Below are 17243 nucleotides of genomic sequence, written 5' to 3'. Positions count from 1 at the left end.
AAAAGCCCTTTTTCCAACTAAAAAGAAAACAAGTATTTTTATTAATTTTTTTATGCATGTAATATATCATAAAATCTTTTGTTTTGGGATCTATTCATACAATTTTTTATAAATATCATGCGAAAAATACATCGTGTCTAAACAATGATAATCGATAACCAGGTAATTAATCGATTACGATTCGAGAATCGAAAGCATTTTAAATATGACGCTTCCATCCATTACATCGAAGGAGTTTGGACAGGGCGTTCATAGTAGTTTTAAATTTCGTTTTTATAGTGAATTAATCGCTACAGTTATACTTAATACGTGTCGAAATAATTGGTTTACTACAAATTGTGACGCTGTTTTAAAGTACGTATAATATTATTAAGAGCAATCTAATTTTATGTACATTTTTGGTAGTAAAGAGAGACTGGAACGATCTTGATGATACGAATATTTGTATCATTAATTTTAACAAAAGAATCTTATCACATTAAACGGCAGTGATACAGTCTCTTTTTATTACAATTTAACGCCAGATATTAAATCGAATATTTAATATTACAAGGAAAACTTTTTTTTTCTATAAATAAGAATTTCAAATATATTAAAAGCCCTTTTTCCAACTAAAAAAAAAAAAGTATTTTTGTTAATTTTTTTATGCATGTAATACATCATTTAAAATATTTCGTTTTGGGATCAATTCACACAATTTTTTATAAATATCATGCGAAAAATACATCGAGTATAAACAATAATAATCAGAAACCAGGTAATTAATCGATTACGATTCGAGAATCGAAAGCATTTTGAATATGACGCTTCCATCCATTACATCGAAGGAGTTTGGACAGGGCGTTCATAGTAGTTTTAAATTTCGTTTTTATAGTGAATTAATCTCAACAATTATACTTAAAACGTGGCAAAACAATTAGTTTACTGCGAAATATGACGCTGTTTTAAAGTACGTATAATATTATTAAGAGCAATTTAATTTTTCGTACATTTTTGATAGTAAAGGAACGTTGGAACGATTTTGATTCAACTTAAAAAACCTTTTTTCATTTTAAAAAGACATAAATATTTTTGTTGATTTTTTTTTCATATAAAATATTTCATTTCGGGAAGAATAAGAATAAATTAATCAGAGTTCATTGAATTTTATTGCAATTTTTTCTACAAGTGCTAAATGTTGCTTGCTGTATCACATGTACATATTTATATATATATATATATATATATTTTTTCGAAAATGTAACTGCTAATATATAAGGCAAGTTAAGCCTCTATAGGCTATGAACATTTTCGTGCGTTGTTTGTCAGGATTGTTTGTAATGTTCTATTGTAAAAATACAGATAATATCAGTTACAATATATTGAATGCTCAACTTTAATTGGACCATACATTGCCTCGACACGAAAAAAGGAACAAAAAATATAGAGGTTCCATTTGTTTCAATGACTTATAATACTGTATCAATAAATAAATATTTCACAAGTTAAAATTATTTAAAAAATAAGCTGTTCTATATGGAATGAATAAACAATCATAAAATCTGGGTATCGAATTTAGCTAAACAGAGAGAGTCACTTGAATGAAAACAGCTTTGTATTTGTGTTTTCATTTTAAAGCATTCCTAAACGATCTAGAGAATCGACACGTCTTTTTATTCTCATCTTTTTTGTCATTTTAGGCTGTGATTCTGCTAGATTATATCACAGACTATTATTTGCAATTGGAAAAAACATTCACTAGAAAAACTCTTACTTGCAATACTTCTACCACATGTTAGTGCAACTATGAAATGTTTACAGAGTATCACAATTAAATTAAAATATTTATATACAAGATGTCAGCTCCCTAAAGTTACAAATTATGTTGTTTGGTCTACATTGTCATAAATAGAGTATTAAATAATAGTGGATACTTTTTCATAATCTACATACATGTTATATATGCAAATTTTGACTATACTTGTTTAAATATAATGTACATAATACTGTAACTATGCAGGTGTGTGAATTATATGATTTTTTTTATAGTTTTAGAAACATCTACATGTTTCAATTGAAATTTTATGTGGAAAACAATATATTACAAACAAAGCTTTTCTTTTTTTGTATATCCAAAATAAGTCTCAAACTTGTTTCTGTTTATCATTATGTAGTAGTTCTAAAGATTTTGTTACTACTTCTTTGCTCTCCAATTTCTATATGTACTTTGACACAATTATCAACCCTAATTTGCACATTGTACAGATTTACAGAAAGAATGTTTACTTTGCACATCCCATCTTGCCACTATACTTTCGTTTTAATCAGCAATAGTAACGTTATTTATTAAACTACACTTAAATAACTTTTTGTATTTACATAATTGACTACAAAGCTTCTTCGTTGAACTTGCTGCACAAATAAATTTTCAATTCACGAATGTTTATGAATTTTCAAATGTCACCTGCATATTTGAATCTATAAGCTTACACAACAAAAATATACATCTTGTATAGTAAATAAAGTTTTGAATACTAAGAAAATTTAGTTATGCAGCAAAAACTGGAGCTTCAGAGAGCGCTGGGATTAAATTTCATTGTATAAGCACACGGTTTTGGTAAATTCACAATTTGAGTTTCTAACATTCAAATGTAATGCTAGAATTCGTTTCATAAAATCGATACAAACGCTATCGCGACAAAAATTTTGTATAAATATGCCAAAAGCATTTTGCGAATAGATAGTCGTTTTGTGTAGGAGAAGGAGCACATGGCTCACATCAATGTAGAATAATAGAAAATTTATAAGCTGACATGTCAACAGACTTGCTGTAGATTAAATATTGACCGCATTATTCTTTGAGAAGGTAATTTTCTCATGATAAGAAATATCTTATTGATTAGAGACTTTGTTCGCACAGCTTTTCGGCAAGATGGCAGTAATACAAAATAATGAAATATGTTAAACATGTGCACTAAGATTACAATTCAATACAATTCTTTTATAATGCTATTGCTAGAAAATACCTGTGACAACGAGATATACATTTATCAATTCCTATGCAAAAGTATTTTCACGCCTATTATGCAATGTATTGTAAATATTAGTGCGTGACGATTTTCCAATTGTTTATCTACTATCGTGTTTTCCTAAATTGTGAATTACAATAACGTTGCTAGACATTCAGATTTTAGCTACAATATCTTCAATAAACTTACAAAGCAATTAGTTTCGATTGACAAGAACCCCATTTCTCTTGCAGTTTCTGATGTTGTTCCACATGATGGTCCGAAAGATTTCTAAGTAATCCTACTTGTCCTGTTTTCAACTTTCTAGGATCTAAGTTTGCTCCTAATGTTTGAACACCTTTAGCAAATTTTGAGAAAGGCGACAAAATATCTTTGGCGGTAGTTGCCACTGGGCTGGCAACGTTCGTGATGTTAGTTTTTATAGACTTCAAAGCAGACTCGCTTTGAGAAGATGTAATATTCAAAGTCAAGTCTTGTTCAGATGTTGACCTCTTTTTATCCTGCAATCTATTTTCTGTTTGCAAATTATTGACATTTATATTGCTCATTATTAACTTGCTATCAACTTCTCCCGTTGAATGGCTAATATTTTTCGAGAGATTCAATGTTGATGGTGGAATCATTCTTTCCTTATCTTCGGTTAATCCTTCCGATACGCTTTGTATCGTTATTTCTGGTGTGGTCGCTGTAGTCTTTTGAGGGGAAGCACTTAAAGTGCTTGTTCCAGATCTAGTTTCTGGAACGAGCAAATTTTCCGCATTTAAATTCTCATCAGGTAGATTGATAGGTCGTACTAATAAATTTTCTGATTCACCGTTGCCTTCACGTTCCACTACATCAGCATTTTTAACCCCCATTATGATACCAATGGATGGCGTGTATGCTTCCATCAGATTTTTGTCATGACTGAAATTTTCTGGTTTTCCTAAGGGAACTGATGGAATTTCTATATTTTCGTCGTCGCTACTGCTGCTACTGCAGGTATTACGTTTTCCTTGTACATTTCCTGAGATATCTCTGCTTCCAACAGTAAATGTAGGTTTCGAGGCTGCTTCAGACTTTCTACCTATACTTTTTGCTATGTCTATTGGTTTCCTTGCACTGAAACTATGACTTAATTTATTTAATTTACTGAATTGCTCTGACATGTTGTTTAAAGCCTTTGTTCCTGTAGGTGTACGAAATTTTGTACATTACTATTTGTATATAAATATTAACTACTATAAATAAGAGTATGTAATATTAATTCCATAAATATACACCTGCACTTTTAAGGGCTAATAATTGTGTTTCTGAGACATTCCTGGTTAATTCTGGAAGGGATGAAAGATCTAGCAGACCTGTAGATCCTTTAACGTTAACTAACTTACTCTTTCGTCTATCTAATGTTACATTCATCGCTATGGGAATCTTTGGTAAACCGGCTATTTCCATTGCTATGTGAATAGCTTCACAGACTGCTTTTAAAGACTCTACAATGTACAAATAAATGCAGTATTCAAATTAACAATTGATAATTGAAGCATAGTAAGTAGTCTCACCTATCATTTCTTCTTCAGTTTTTATAACAACAGCCATGTTATTAAAAAAACGTAAATTTGTACTGCGAAACACGTGAAAGTAACCGTATTCATTGGCCACTTTGTAATTTATTCTAATGCAGTGAAAATGCTTATTTTTAAAGAGAGAAACTGAACTTTCGGGCTGACCGAATTCGATCAATACAATGTCCTCGAGGGGAACTCTTTGGTAGTTTGTTACTTTGTCGATCTGGTCATCATAATCAGCTACGTAATAACTGTCGCGTGTTAATATTAGAATAGTGTCCATTTCCGTTTCTGTTGGGTCTCCAGTTCTGTCGAAAACGAAAAACTATAAAGAAAAGCTAACCTGGTGTATGTATACCAAAGAATAAGAATAAAAACAAAATATGTAACATACACAGGATCGGCATCTATAAGACCCCAACTGCCTAAAATAATTTCTGGATCCGGTATAAGTAGTTTCTTGCAATCTTCTATTAGAAGTTTTACATGAATTGCTGTTGCTGCATTGTCTTCTTCTTCTGTACGCTCTTGGAACACTTCCTCACTTACTGAATTCCCTAACATCATATCAATTGTAGCTTGCCTATAAACATCCTTGAAGCGATTTAAATAATATCTGAAAAAATATGGACTTTCCAAATATTTGCATTGCTGGAAAATTGGCAGGAAAATAAAGCAGTGGCAAGGTTCTGTTATAAAGATAAGGGGATTAGAATAAATGCATCTCTTAGGATTAAGATTAAAAATGGTAACGTCTGGAATTTAGAGTGAAACTTTATTGCTGTCTTAAGTTGAGAATGTTTAACCCAAAGCTTACAACGAACCTTACTATATTATACATAGTATTGGCAAAATGAAAGTCAGAGTAATTAGCAAGTTGAAGCTCTATATTTGGTGGTTTCGCGGTTAATAGCTCGAGGAAGCAATTATTAAAGATGTATAAATAATGCGACCAATGTGTATTCAGTTGATCAACGTCGATGGAATTCCCTAGCAAGGTATCTATCGCCGCTTGACGTATGTCGTCCATAAAGTGTTGCCGAAAACATCTATGGGAAAATGAAAGGATAGTGTCAAGGAACTATGCATGTATAGAAAAGTCAGTATTTAAACTATGATCATGGAATTTATGAAATAAATCACGCATTAAACGCAATCAACGTTAATGATGATACCAGTCATGAATAATAATTAATTTATTATAAATAAATTATAGGAATTAAAATGATATATTCGCGGAATGTCTTGGTCAATGAATGATAATCGTAAAGTAACGTGTCGTGTATGATAAGTGAATGAAAATAATAGTCTAATGCAATGCAGGACATCTATCATAATTACTGTCCAATTGTACCTGTTTGCAGAATTCATGCCATCTTTCATTAACCCAGTAAATTTTCTTTCCCCTGTTCTTGTGTAATCTCCCTATAAGCAATAAGAAACCACGTATCAGGGTTCTAGTAAAGTTTCGCTTATGGCTAATCTGATGTTACGCGAAACCACGAAACAAGTCGCTACCAAGTACGAACCTTCAGAGCGTTTGTACCAGCATACTGTTTACTGATAATGTCGCCATTATTGGCCCAAAGCAATTGAAACGTTTGTCTGATATTCATCGGTAGCGTTCCATCTGGAGGTATTAATCCTAGCTTTGAAAATTGCATTTCCATGACAGCTTTACCCAGAGCGGTTTGCACCACATTTGTTCTATCTAAACAATCTATGCAATTCACCCGAAACACGCCCGTCTGCATGCAAATTGTGCCTTGCTTATCACGCCAACAGTACCCCATGCCTGTCAGTACCGTATCTAATGCATCGACCATGATAGACACATTTTCAAAATGCATTCCTCGACTGTGTTAGGTATAAAGGTACATTTAGCGGCAATTCGTAATATTTTTTAGTTTGAAGCTTCGCGAGTCCTTACCAATATTCATGGAAGTCAAATGTTGTATACGTTATATCCGGATGATTGTATTTAAACACGTGATTACTGTAAGCTTCCCAAATAATTTTCTCCTTGCCAGTTTGTTCTACAAGATTGATAATACAAATCGGACCATATAATCCGAGTTCTTCAGTGAAGTGTTTCTCAAATGCAATCTGTGTTTCTGCTTCACCTGAAATATTAAACATATTATTAGTTTATTTAATTCATGTGAAATCGTATATTTTGGTAATTACCTTTGTCAATATGCGGTGGAGGCTTATATTTGTACCCAGGTTGAGACCAATATACAGGTACACTACCTCGTACTTGTACAAATGACACCTGATGATCATGATACCATACTAGTTGTTCTGTTTCCACATAATTTGCACACTTCCCCTCGTCATCAACGCCACGTCGCTTATATCTTTTGCCATAATAGGAAACCATTTTTACACACAAACAAATTAATAAGTACGAATACACAAAGTAATTACCGTGTTCCTGCACGAAACCTACTTCTTCTTGATATAATAGCTAAATTAAAAGTTTCATGTTGAGGCTGATCATTGAATCCCACTTCCACTTTGCATTTTTCTATTTGTATGTATCCCTGAATAACTGGCAATATCCAACAGTTTGCTTTATCTGTCTAAAAAGTGAAATATTTTGATAAGAACATGTACGGTATAAAATAAATGAACATTCATTATAAAAGTTCATAAAAAGTCTAACTTTTAAATTTATTATGTCTTGCAACATGTGTTTGTTCCAAAAGAATCTATCATCAACTCTTTGCCAAAGTGGCTTATTTAATTCTTTCTCATTCTGCTGTGTTTTTGTATTACAAAGTCGTTGTAGACTGTTGGTAATGTCACCAGTATGACAAAAATAAAAGGAGTCCGTTTCCGTAAATATTTTATTCAATTCATCTAGAATTCTTTTTTCAAACCTTTCTTTGTCCTTAACAATATTTCGTTTTGAGACTGTAGATTTTACCTGTAAATAATGTTTCATAATGTTTCATTGTTATGACACTCTTACAATTATTGATTCTATCTTTGATATACCTGAGATGTTGCAAGAGCAGCTGCTTGTTGGGTAGTATGTTTTATAGTATTTGTAGCACTTTTAATAGTTCCCCATGTTTTGGCAAAAGCTGCTTTTTGTGGTACATCAAATAAACCACTTTGACTTTTTTTCTTTGGCAAATTCTGATGTTTTTTACATGGCAGAAGTCCAATATCGCTGTTTTCTGTGCCAAGATGCAAAAATGCAATTGATTTAATCTTGTATATAATGTGACCTCCATATAGTTCACCAGCTGGTGAAACTTCTTTGATTAACATTAATCTAGGTTCTAACACAGATGGTTGTTCTATTTTCCCAACAATTCCATAAAATATTCCAAGACATTCTAAATCCTCTGGTGAGGCCCATTCCCAATCTGTAAAACAATTTATAATAAATAAACTATAAAAATATTTAACTTGTATTAAACTATATAATTTTATGCAAAACTATTGCATTGGTTGATATACTTGTCAGATATTTACATAATCCACAAACTATATCTATTACAAAATACATATGCGTCTACCTTTTAAGGTATTTATTTTAGTTTGAATAATTTAATTGCAATTTAATGTAAAATAAAACTTTGTACTGTCAAATACTGATGCAAAGCTGTTAAATTTGTAGAACAAAAGGATATTGAATTATCTCAGTTGCGCTTGTCAGAAAATTGTTAAATTCGAATGTAGAAACAATGAACTAGGAATTGCAATGTGTTGCACTTGACGTGAGTGTATGTATAAGCACTTCTGTCAACGACAAGTGCATACCCACCCGATTTGGCAGAAAATTCTCCTGTGTATTTGTCACACCAGAGACTGTACCTCTCTTTTACGAAAATAAAATGTCCATCAGTCCGAAAGAGTTCCATTCTTCTAACTTTTCTCCGAAACGATGATTTCCAAGTAGCATGTGTAGAGTTAACTCTCTCAACGAAAGTCCGCCTATGACGGACGCTTCGCCATCTTACACGTTTATGAAACTAACAATAAGCTTCTTCCACAGACTGTACCAACATATTTTTGATCAGAGAGTAGATGGTCGATCGAATAGGAAACGAAATGTACATTCAGCGGTTTGTTATCATCCGTGCAAGTCGATAAAAATTACTAAACAATTTTTTGAATTTTTCAAAACACATGTTTCTACAACTTCGTAATAATGCAACTTTGAATTATTCGAATATGTTCTATTAATAGTTTACATGTTATAGTTTATATTGAAAAAAATGAACAAGTACAAGGGGGAAATAAACGTTTCACTTTTTTTTTTACATACAAAGGTTTTATTAAGATAGTCTTTGATTAGATATTTTGTACATGTTTTATATAATTCATAAGTACGTCATAAATACAAAGAAGCATGTGTAAATATGCGAATTTATGCAGTGTAACATGAAATTTTTAAGCACTGTGGATATTGATTAATTAATGTATATTATCATCCATGGAAGAATACTTAAAAGATGTTTGTTTTTTACATGTTCCTCTTTATACAGAATGTAGATTGTTTATTTATCGTCGTGTTTACAATAATTAATGGTGTATTATAAATGTTTTTTGTCCAATAGTGAAAAGATTGGTAAAATTCAACAAGTCTTTAACATTCTTGAAAACTTTTTTGATCAGCGTTTGTTTCATTTTTTCTTCTCCTGTTTGGCTTTCTTCGCTTTATACTCTTCCCATTTTCTATGATTAAGAGTCTGAAAGTCATCAACTTTGGCTATTAATTTTAAATATTCTGATAATTTTAATAATTCTCTGTCTTCGCCTCTGGTAACATGTGCATGTCTGAAAGGTTTTATTCTCAATCCTGATTGTGGATTCATGATAAAATTTCTTCTGATGTCGTCAAACATTATTGTATTCTTTGCAGAGAACTGTTTGAACTTTCCCCAGATAATACCAAGTGGTTTTACACCAACTAAGCCATACTTTGGTGTATGAACAGATATCATGGCTAGGGAATCAAGGTAAAATACTATTTTGTAATTAGGATGATTGGAAACTCCAAGCAGTCTCATTTTTTCATTGATCCACCTCAGACTAGTTGCAGACCAAATTGCTATGTCGTAATCATTATAAGCCTCCATTAAGAATTCATGGAGAAAAGGACGCATTAATTCTACACCACTTTCCGCTGTTGATCTGTGATCGAACAGGGTGTAATCTATATCCAGCACTAAAAGTTTTTTTCCTTCTCTGAATGGATTAAATTGTATGATAGTATAATGATCGATTCTGCGTTGTATTTTGAAAAGATACACCTCTGAATTTTCAATCTCCACTTCTTCTTCTTCTGTATCCAAATCGTTAACTACATGGGGCATGTCTTTTGGCGCTTGACTTACTTCAGCTATGTCTTCTTCTCTAGAACCCATTAACATTAACTTGAATCCAGGTCTAAGGCCCAATTTTCCTATGATGTCTTCATCTTGAACTGCTTTGCCTGGTGAAGAGAAAGATTCTATAGAGACTCGATCGAATTTAAAATAATTCTGATAATTGTACTAAATCCAATAAATCTATCGAATCGAATTTTGGCCAGTGAAAGCGAAACACCTTGGGAATTGAAAGAAATTATTTAAATGTATCATTTTGTAATCTAGCGAAAAGTCGAAAGCGCACGCTACCCCATAAATACTACTGCAACAGACAGACCCAAAGACAATTTAAAACATAACCTTTGAATTTGAGATTCAGCAATTTTTGATGTTCCGGAAGGACACCGGTTTCCTTGTGTATAAGTTCTTTCAGAGCGAGAACGGTATCGTCCTCTTGCATATCTGGAATCGCATACTCTTTCCCGCTCCATTTTACGATAATCCTCACTTCACCTTCCATTCTTCGGAAAATAATAACGCGTCACAGGGTTCCCAGATGGGCCGAGTTTTTTCGCGAATGTTAGTCGAAAACAGCATCAGCACAGTGCCCCGATCGGGTGGAAACGGGTGTTCTATGGCTCCCTGTTTGATTATTACAGAAAATTGTCTAAAAGTTTCTGGCAAATGTATAAGAGAACCAAAAGTGGGAAGGACGCGGTTAGGGAATTTTCATCGAAGAATTTGGTAATATTATCTCTGCATTCTCGAAAAGGAGAATGTCCAATTCAAAATTTCGACGTTGACCGCTACGACATTATTAGTTATGCACGTCGCTGGATTCGACGTTATCGGATCGCGCATGCGCGAAAAAACCCGATTCATTCTACTCACAGTATACACACGTTGCACTCGTTGTAATACTATGCATTGTGCAGTTTACTACTTTCCAACGTATCCGTACTATCGTAGTATTAGATTTCTGTCGATATTGCAGTTAATAGTGCTGAATTTCCTTTCCAGATGGCGTTCAAGCGAGCGTTAGTCAAGATGGTGCTGCCATCGTGTCGTCGGTGAAAATTAAACTCAATCATCCGTGCTTTTCGTTTGATATCATCGCAATGATATAAATCATTTCTGCACGAATGTAGAAGCTTACATTATCGATAAAACAGGTATAACCGTGGCTAATTGTACACTTTTTAATCGAAAGTTACATCGATTACTTATCGAGACGATTCTATCGGTACAGTCGCGGACAAAGATTCTATTCTTAACGAATTAAAAATTTTATTTCCCGCGTAATGCAAAGATTCATCTAACGTTTACTTTATTTCTGTTTTAGGTGAGAGAATCATCGCCAAGGCCGATTCGATTCAATCGTGAATTGATCTCGAGAAGGTTCTGCATTTCCAGTTGCGAATTTATTCACTTTTACACTTTCTAACCTGAAATCCGTATCGATCGTTTCATAAATCGATTAGAATAATGCGCGCATCGATGCACTGAAGTTAACAAACACGCATTGTTTTCGTGGCCGGTCGATTCACGTCCTCCTTCGCCTCTCCAGTCGGCAATAAATTTTATCGCGCGGCTTTAACCCGGTTTTCCACGGGCGGTGTATAAACTTTATATATGTATATATATATACATATAAAAAAAAAAAATTGTCGGCCAGGTCCCCGTAACTCGGTTAAACAACTGTGCGCGGAACTGGCCGGTATAAAATTTCTGCAAATCTCCCTCGAAGCTTTTCGTACGTTTTTACAGCTTCTCGGAAGTGAAACCGACGGAGTGGGGGAGGGGAAGGGGGAAACTCGTGCAACAAACGGTTGTTAAAAACTCCCGCACCGCCTCGCTGCGGAAACATTTAAAACAATTTTCTATTCTCTGGGCGAACCGACCTCGCATTTTCTTTGTTCGACCATCTTCCTCCTTTATGTTTCCCTTTACGATGGGGGGGGGGGGGGGGGGGAAGGGGAAAAAAAAAGGAAACTCGTGCAAGAAATACACGTCCCGTGGCCGCGGGTACACGTAAAATAGAGAAACAAATTCACGAATGGGCTTGCACTCGGAGCGTGTGCAGCTGTGCAGATTTTCGATCGATCGATGGTTAAAATACAATATTGGTACACAAATTCTGCAATTTGGCTAGCGTCTCGAGATTGAAAACCACTCACGACTCAAACGTGTCAGAGGAACGCCCAACAGATTCTTCGTTCCGTGTACAGAAGATCGTTTCGTACGGAGGGGCGGGGAGTTAAATTTTCTTGGCAAGCCTCGTCGCGAGATCGTGTTCTTCTTTTATTTTTTCTTCCGTTCACGAGCCCCTGCGAGTCATCAGTCCTCCCGCGAATAACGCGGAAACGATTCCCGAGAATTTTTGGCGCTGTGAAACCGACGAGCAACGGTACCACCCCGCTTAAAGAGAACCGAAACCCGCGACCATAAACGCGAGACTCGCGCCTCCGTAAACGAGGGTGTCCCAAACCGCAGTTGCAGCCTCGTAATTAAATTTTTGCACCGCCGCTCGTACTTCTTCCTTCTTTTTTTTTTTATTCCGTCTCCCCTCTCTTCTTTTCTCTTCACCTCTTTGTAACCGTTGTTGGCGCGTGAAATCGCGTTTGCAGATGCGACATTCCGCATGCGGATGTTCCCGTTCATTAATCTTTCGTTGATCCGGGGTCGCGTTAAGAGTCTCCGGGACTCGTCGGGAGTGGCTGAACAACAATTAAAAATGGAAAGGTATCGTTGGTCGCGAGAACAGGCCTGGCGTAACGTTGTTTAACCCTCCACGGACACCCTGGTAATTTTACATCTCGTGTTGTCGCAACGGCTCTTTTTAGGTCTCACGAGACCGCTGAACAGGTACCGGCCTTAGCAGAGGGCAAACGGGCCGTTTGCCCCGGGACTCGAGCTTCAGGGGCCCCGCACTTGTTAGTTACATTTCGTGAAATATGAACGAACGCAATTGTGCTGCTTCGAGGTATTCAATCTTTTTCTTTTTTTTTTGCAGCGCTGAAAAAAATGATGTATCACGGAACTTGTAATTTTTGATCGCGTAAATAACAATTTGGGAAACGGAAGAGGCATGGTACTCGGTTAGAGATCTCGAGTGCACTTTCAACCGTGAGAAACTGAACTGTTGTGTTAAAATCGTGGGGTGAAACGAAGTTCAAAAGCACATGAAAGTACAGAAATCTTGATTAAATAATAGTTTTATTCGGCCGAATTTCAGGAACCAATTTATCTATTTATTATAATTAAGAAATACTCTTTGCAGGTTTCTCAAGATTCCACGTACCCGATCTTATCTACACAGTCTCGAGGTTTGGTCTTCGGTAAATAGTCAGGAGATTTGTTTAAATAATGTAGCGAATATCTTCCAAAAAGTTTGTAAAACCGTTGGTCCACATTTCAGGAACCAACTTATCTATTTATTCCAATTAAAAAATACTCTTGCAGGTTTCTCAAGATTCCACGTACCCGATCTTATCTACACAGTCTCGAGGTTTGGTCTTCGGTAAATAGTCAGGAGATTTGTTTAAATAATGTAGCGAATATCTTCCAAAAAGTTTGTAAAACCGTTGGTCCACATTTCAGGAACCAACTTATCTATTTATTCCAATTAAAAAATACTCTTGCAGGTTTCTCAAGATTCCACGTACCCGATCTTATCTACATAGTCTCGAGTTTTGGTCTTCGATAGATAGTCAGGTGGTTTCTTTAAATAATGTAGCGGATATCTTCCAAAAGGCTTGTAAAACCATTGGTCCACGGTTTCGTGTCACACTATTGGTAGAATTTTGGTGTAGAGTTCGCAATGCAAAGGGTTTAACAATCCGTTCACCGATGTCGGGCGTCCCGCGAAGCGAGACCGTTGCGCGCGCGTGCACCGGGCATTAGGCGAATTTTAGCGCCACCGAATAAGGGGTTAATATCAATTATTAAACTAAGACCGGGCGGGGTTTATTACCACGGCGTTGTTACGAGCCAGCGAAACTGCTACAGCGATGAATTACTGCCCGTACCAGTTTGTAAACCAGCCACTTCGATAAAGTGGACTCGATTTAATATCCGACTGTGTCCTCCGCGCTCGTTATTAAGCGGATATACCCATTGCAGGGGGATTATGTTTTTATGGAGGTAAGGGGCGCGATTTATCGTTCGGTATTAAAAAGGGAAGGAAAAAATAATAGTAACAAGGGACCGAGCGTTACGTTATCGCTTCGCTTCTTGAGCGAGGATTTACTTTGTTCTGTTTTCCTCGTTACTTTTCTTTTTTTCGTTTAGAAAAATAATTTCCGACCGGCAGTGAATAAATGGGATAATCTCCGTGGGTTGATTCCATTCCTGGCAGCGAATGGTACGCGCGACGAAGGGATAGGTTCTTTTTTTCCATCGTTCGGAAGCTCCAAGAGTGAACCAGGCACTTGGTATCGCGAGTAGAAGGAAAGATAGAAGGAAGAAGATAGAAGGAAGGAGTCTCGTTCTTATAGGTCTTGTAGTCGATCTTTGTTATCCTAGCGATCGAGGAAACATTACTCGTCCATATTTTACTCAACCGTGACAATTTCTTGTTTCACGTGCTCGTAATAATCGAACGAGAAACGTATTCCAATAACGTAGAAATAAAAAGTAGCTCAAAACTGGGTCGTTTGTTTAGTCTCGTTTTCATCGAGAAAATAAAAATTCCGTAGACAAAAATCGCTACCCCGTTTTCAAGCAAACCGAGGCTCGCGAATTGTGTCGACCTTCGCGACTGAGAAAAAAATTACTCGTCATTTTACTCGAGATTCTACTCGATTTTAATTATTACTTGGTCAACAATTTCTCTCTTGAAAATAGATCCCGACGATCCACAATTAAAAGTAATCCGAACTAGGTCGTGTTGAGTCTCGTTTTCATCGCGAAGACCTCGCTGATCCATCGACGCTACTCTCGTGACTATCAAAATGGCTACCGTGCTTTTAAGTGGTCCCAAGATCTTGGATTCTATCGCTCGAAAGTTGTTTATCGACGCAACGCGCATTTTTTCTTCTTCGAAGGGTTCGAAACCCCTTATACCAACGCGTTCGCCACAGTTTGAGATACACTGGTTCGGAACATTAGTCGTGCAGGGGTTAATGGAGAGATTCAGAGTCGTTCGAAGTCCATCGAACCGAAAGAACCTTCTTTCGCCCTTGTTCTCATCCCCCTCCACTACTTACTCTCTCATCTACCTCCGCATCGGATCGAGGGGAAGAAGTCGGTCTTTTTTTAACGCGATCCAATTCCGCTCTTTTAATTGGAAGCAGATATTGTGAGTCCTCCGTTGGCGTCTGGGGCCATGTGGGTCAGAATAAAGGGAAAAGAGAGAATAGACTCGGCGATAAGTTTCACCGACGGAGAAGGGACGAAAGACTGTCTGGCTCGAATCGAAGACTTCTCTTTTTAAATATCTCCATTTAGTCTTTGAAATTTGTCTACGCGACATTTGACAAATTTTAATATCAATTTGTTACATTAGCACGTGAATGAAAACCTCTGTATAGGATACCATTGTGTGTTCGAAGGCTATGTGTGTGATTGTTACATGGAAACAAGTCCAATAATGGATGTTTTCTTTTCGATCTTTTAGCGGTGTTGCGCGAATAAACTTGTCCAGTCAATTTTTTAGGATGCAGTTTCGCAATCTTTTCGTTCACCGTTTGGATTTCCAGATTTTCACGAGCATCGTCATTCTTGACGCGTCAGGGTGCATCTCCTCTTTCGAGGGTGATCGTTCAAAGTGAGATTCTATTTTTACTATGTGACGGGTGTGTCAAAGTGGCATCGAATGTTGCATTCATGGTTTACCCTTTGTTCTTCACCGGTATCGATCCAACGATACGTTTCGTTCTTTTTTCCTTTTTTTTCCACCTTCCGCGTCGCGTTGATTTTTTTCTGACAGCCGATAACGGGTGTTTTTGTACCCTCCGGCCCCCCTCAGGTTTTGTTGTCGCGATACGGATGCTTTAACGCGACGTATCCGCCGCACCTGCGATAAATTAATATTGCAGATGGTAGTTGAAGTAACGCCGTGTTGCAACGACGCGTTCCGCACGGCAGTTGCGATAAATTGAAGGTATTAATGCAACAGCGAATAAATACGAGGGCGGTATGAAAAGTATCAGTGTTAGGGGAAAGAGACACATTTTTTGATTATTTTTTTTTTATTCATTTCTCAACATGGTCCGGTTTCCAACTCGATACACTTTGTCCGGTGAGATTCCAATTTTTGTCAAGTCATCTAAAAAGTAGGTTTTACCAAACTCTACAAAATAGGCCTCTGTTTTAGCAATGATAGGAATATACTTCCGTCAAGCTATTTCTTCAAGTTTGGAACAAGTTGGGAACAAAATCTGGGGAATAGATTGGACGAGGTAGCAATTCGTAAGGTAATTCGATCAGTATAGTTTCGTTTTTGTTCCTCTTTTGTGTCATTCCGTGTTATTTTTAAACTGTACATTGAAATAGTCCAACACCACAGTCTCTGCAGTTGTTTAGGTTAAGATCCAAATTTTCGTCACTCCATGTTATTTTTAAACTATCCATTGAAATAGTCCAACATCACAGTCTCTATAGTTATCTGGGTTAGGACTCAAATTTTCGTCACTTCATCTTATTTTTAAACTGTCCATTGAAATAGTCCAACACCACAGTCTCTGCAGTTTTCTAGGTTAGGACCCAAATTTTCGTCACTTCATCTTATTTTTAAATTGTCCATTGAAATAGTCCAACATCACAGTCTCTGCAGTTAGGATTTTTAAACTGTCCATTGAAATAATGCAACACTGTGTGTCTTGAAATTGTCTTGAAATATTTTCTACCGTCGTGAAAAACAAGAATCGTTGAAAGAATAAATATTCTTTTCTTTAGGAGAGATGGAGTCTTTCAAGGATCCAGCGTCATCGGGATCGATCGAGACTGGATGCAACGTCGGAGACTTTTAGCTGCATTCACCTGCAGGAAATCCCACGATTGATGCCGGACGGCACAATGTTGCCTGTGTATAATGCACATGGGGCGGGCGCAGTGTATACGGCGCCGATAACTGCCGCGTGAATGCATACTGCAATAACGTTGATGCGACTCGATATGTAAACGGTGGATATCTACGCGAAACGCGCTGCAGGGAAATTAAACACGTTCCTGGCCCCGCCGAAGAAACATGGACCGTCCGGGAATGATTTATCTTCGCGATCGGGGATCGATATCGTTGGTTTGTTCGTTTGCCCCCTGAGTCCTTTTGTTATCTAATTTATTTACCGAGGATCTCGTTTCGCGACGATCTCGATTCTTGAAATACGAACGTCTCTTTTTTACTTTTTACTTACTGG

At 36.4% G+C, this 17243-nt stretch overlaps 3 protein-coding genes across 3 annotated transcripts; 1 reads left to right on the top strand and 2 right to left on the bottom strand.

Moving 5' to 3' along the window:
* Positions 1–1135: 1135 nt before the first annotated feature.
* Sp3 (phosphatidylinositide phosphatase spermathreecae) lies at positions 1136–8519 on the bottom strand. The gene is made up of 12 exons (XM_076309745.1): positions 8337–8519; positions 7559–7935; positions 7224–7487; positions 6986–7140; positions 6743–6915; positions 6486–6678; positions 6085–6412; positions 5910–5980; positions 4950–5171; positions 4550–4863; positions 4271–4480; positions 1136–4176 (listed from the first exon to the last, which is right to left on the bottom strand). Exons 1-12 carry the CDS (start codon positions 8431–8433, stop codon positions 3194–3196), a joined length of 3387 nt encoding a protein of 1128 aa, XP_076165860.1. The 5' UTR covers positions 8434–8519; the 3' UTR covers positions 1136–3193.
* A 330-nt stretch (positions 8520–8849) lies between these two features.
* Ublcp1 (Ubiquitin-like domain-containing C-terminal domain phosphatase 1) lies at positions 8850–10650 on the bottom strand. The gene is made up of 2 exons (XM_076308662.1): positions 10246–10650; positions 8850–10010 (listed from the first exon to the last, which is right to left on the bottom strand). Exons 1-2 carry the CDS (start codon positions 10403–10405, stop codon positions 9199–9201), a joined length of 972 nt encoding a protein of 323 aa, XP_076164777.1. The 5' UTR covers positions 10406–10650; the 3' UTR covers positions 8850–9198.
* A 2417-nt stretch (positions 10651–13067) lies between these two features.
* On the top strand, positions 13068–17113 carry LOC143146081 (uncharacterized). The gene is made up of 4 exons (XM_076310091.1): positions 13068–13073; positions 13166–13216; positions 13304–13405; positions 16783–17113. The coding sequence occupies exons 1-4, from the start codon at positions 13068–13070 to the stop codon at positions 16966–16968; spliced, it is 345 nt and encodes a 114-aa protein (XP_076166206.1). The 3' UTR covers positions 16969–17113.
* The last annotated feature ends 130 nt before the right edge of the window (positions 17114–17243 follow it).

Source organism: Ptiloglossa arizonensis, chromosome 4 (genome assembly GCF_051014685.1).
Source record: "Ptiloglossa arizonensis isolate GNS036 chromosome 4, iyPtiAriz1_principal, whole genome shotgun sequence".
NCBI classification, from domain to species: Eukaryota; Metazoa; Arthropoda; class Insecta; order Hymenoptera; family Colletidae; genus Ptiloglossa; species Ptiloglossa arizonensis.
This window is presented reverse-complemented; position numbering and strand designations above follow the sequence as displayed.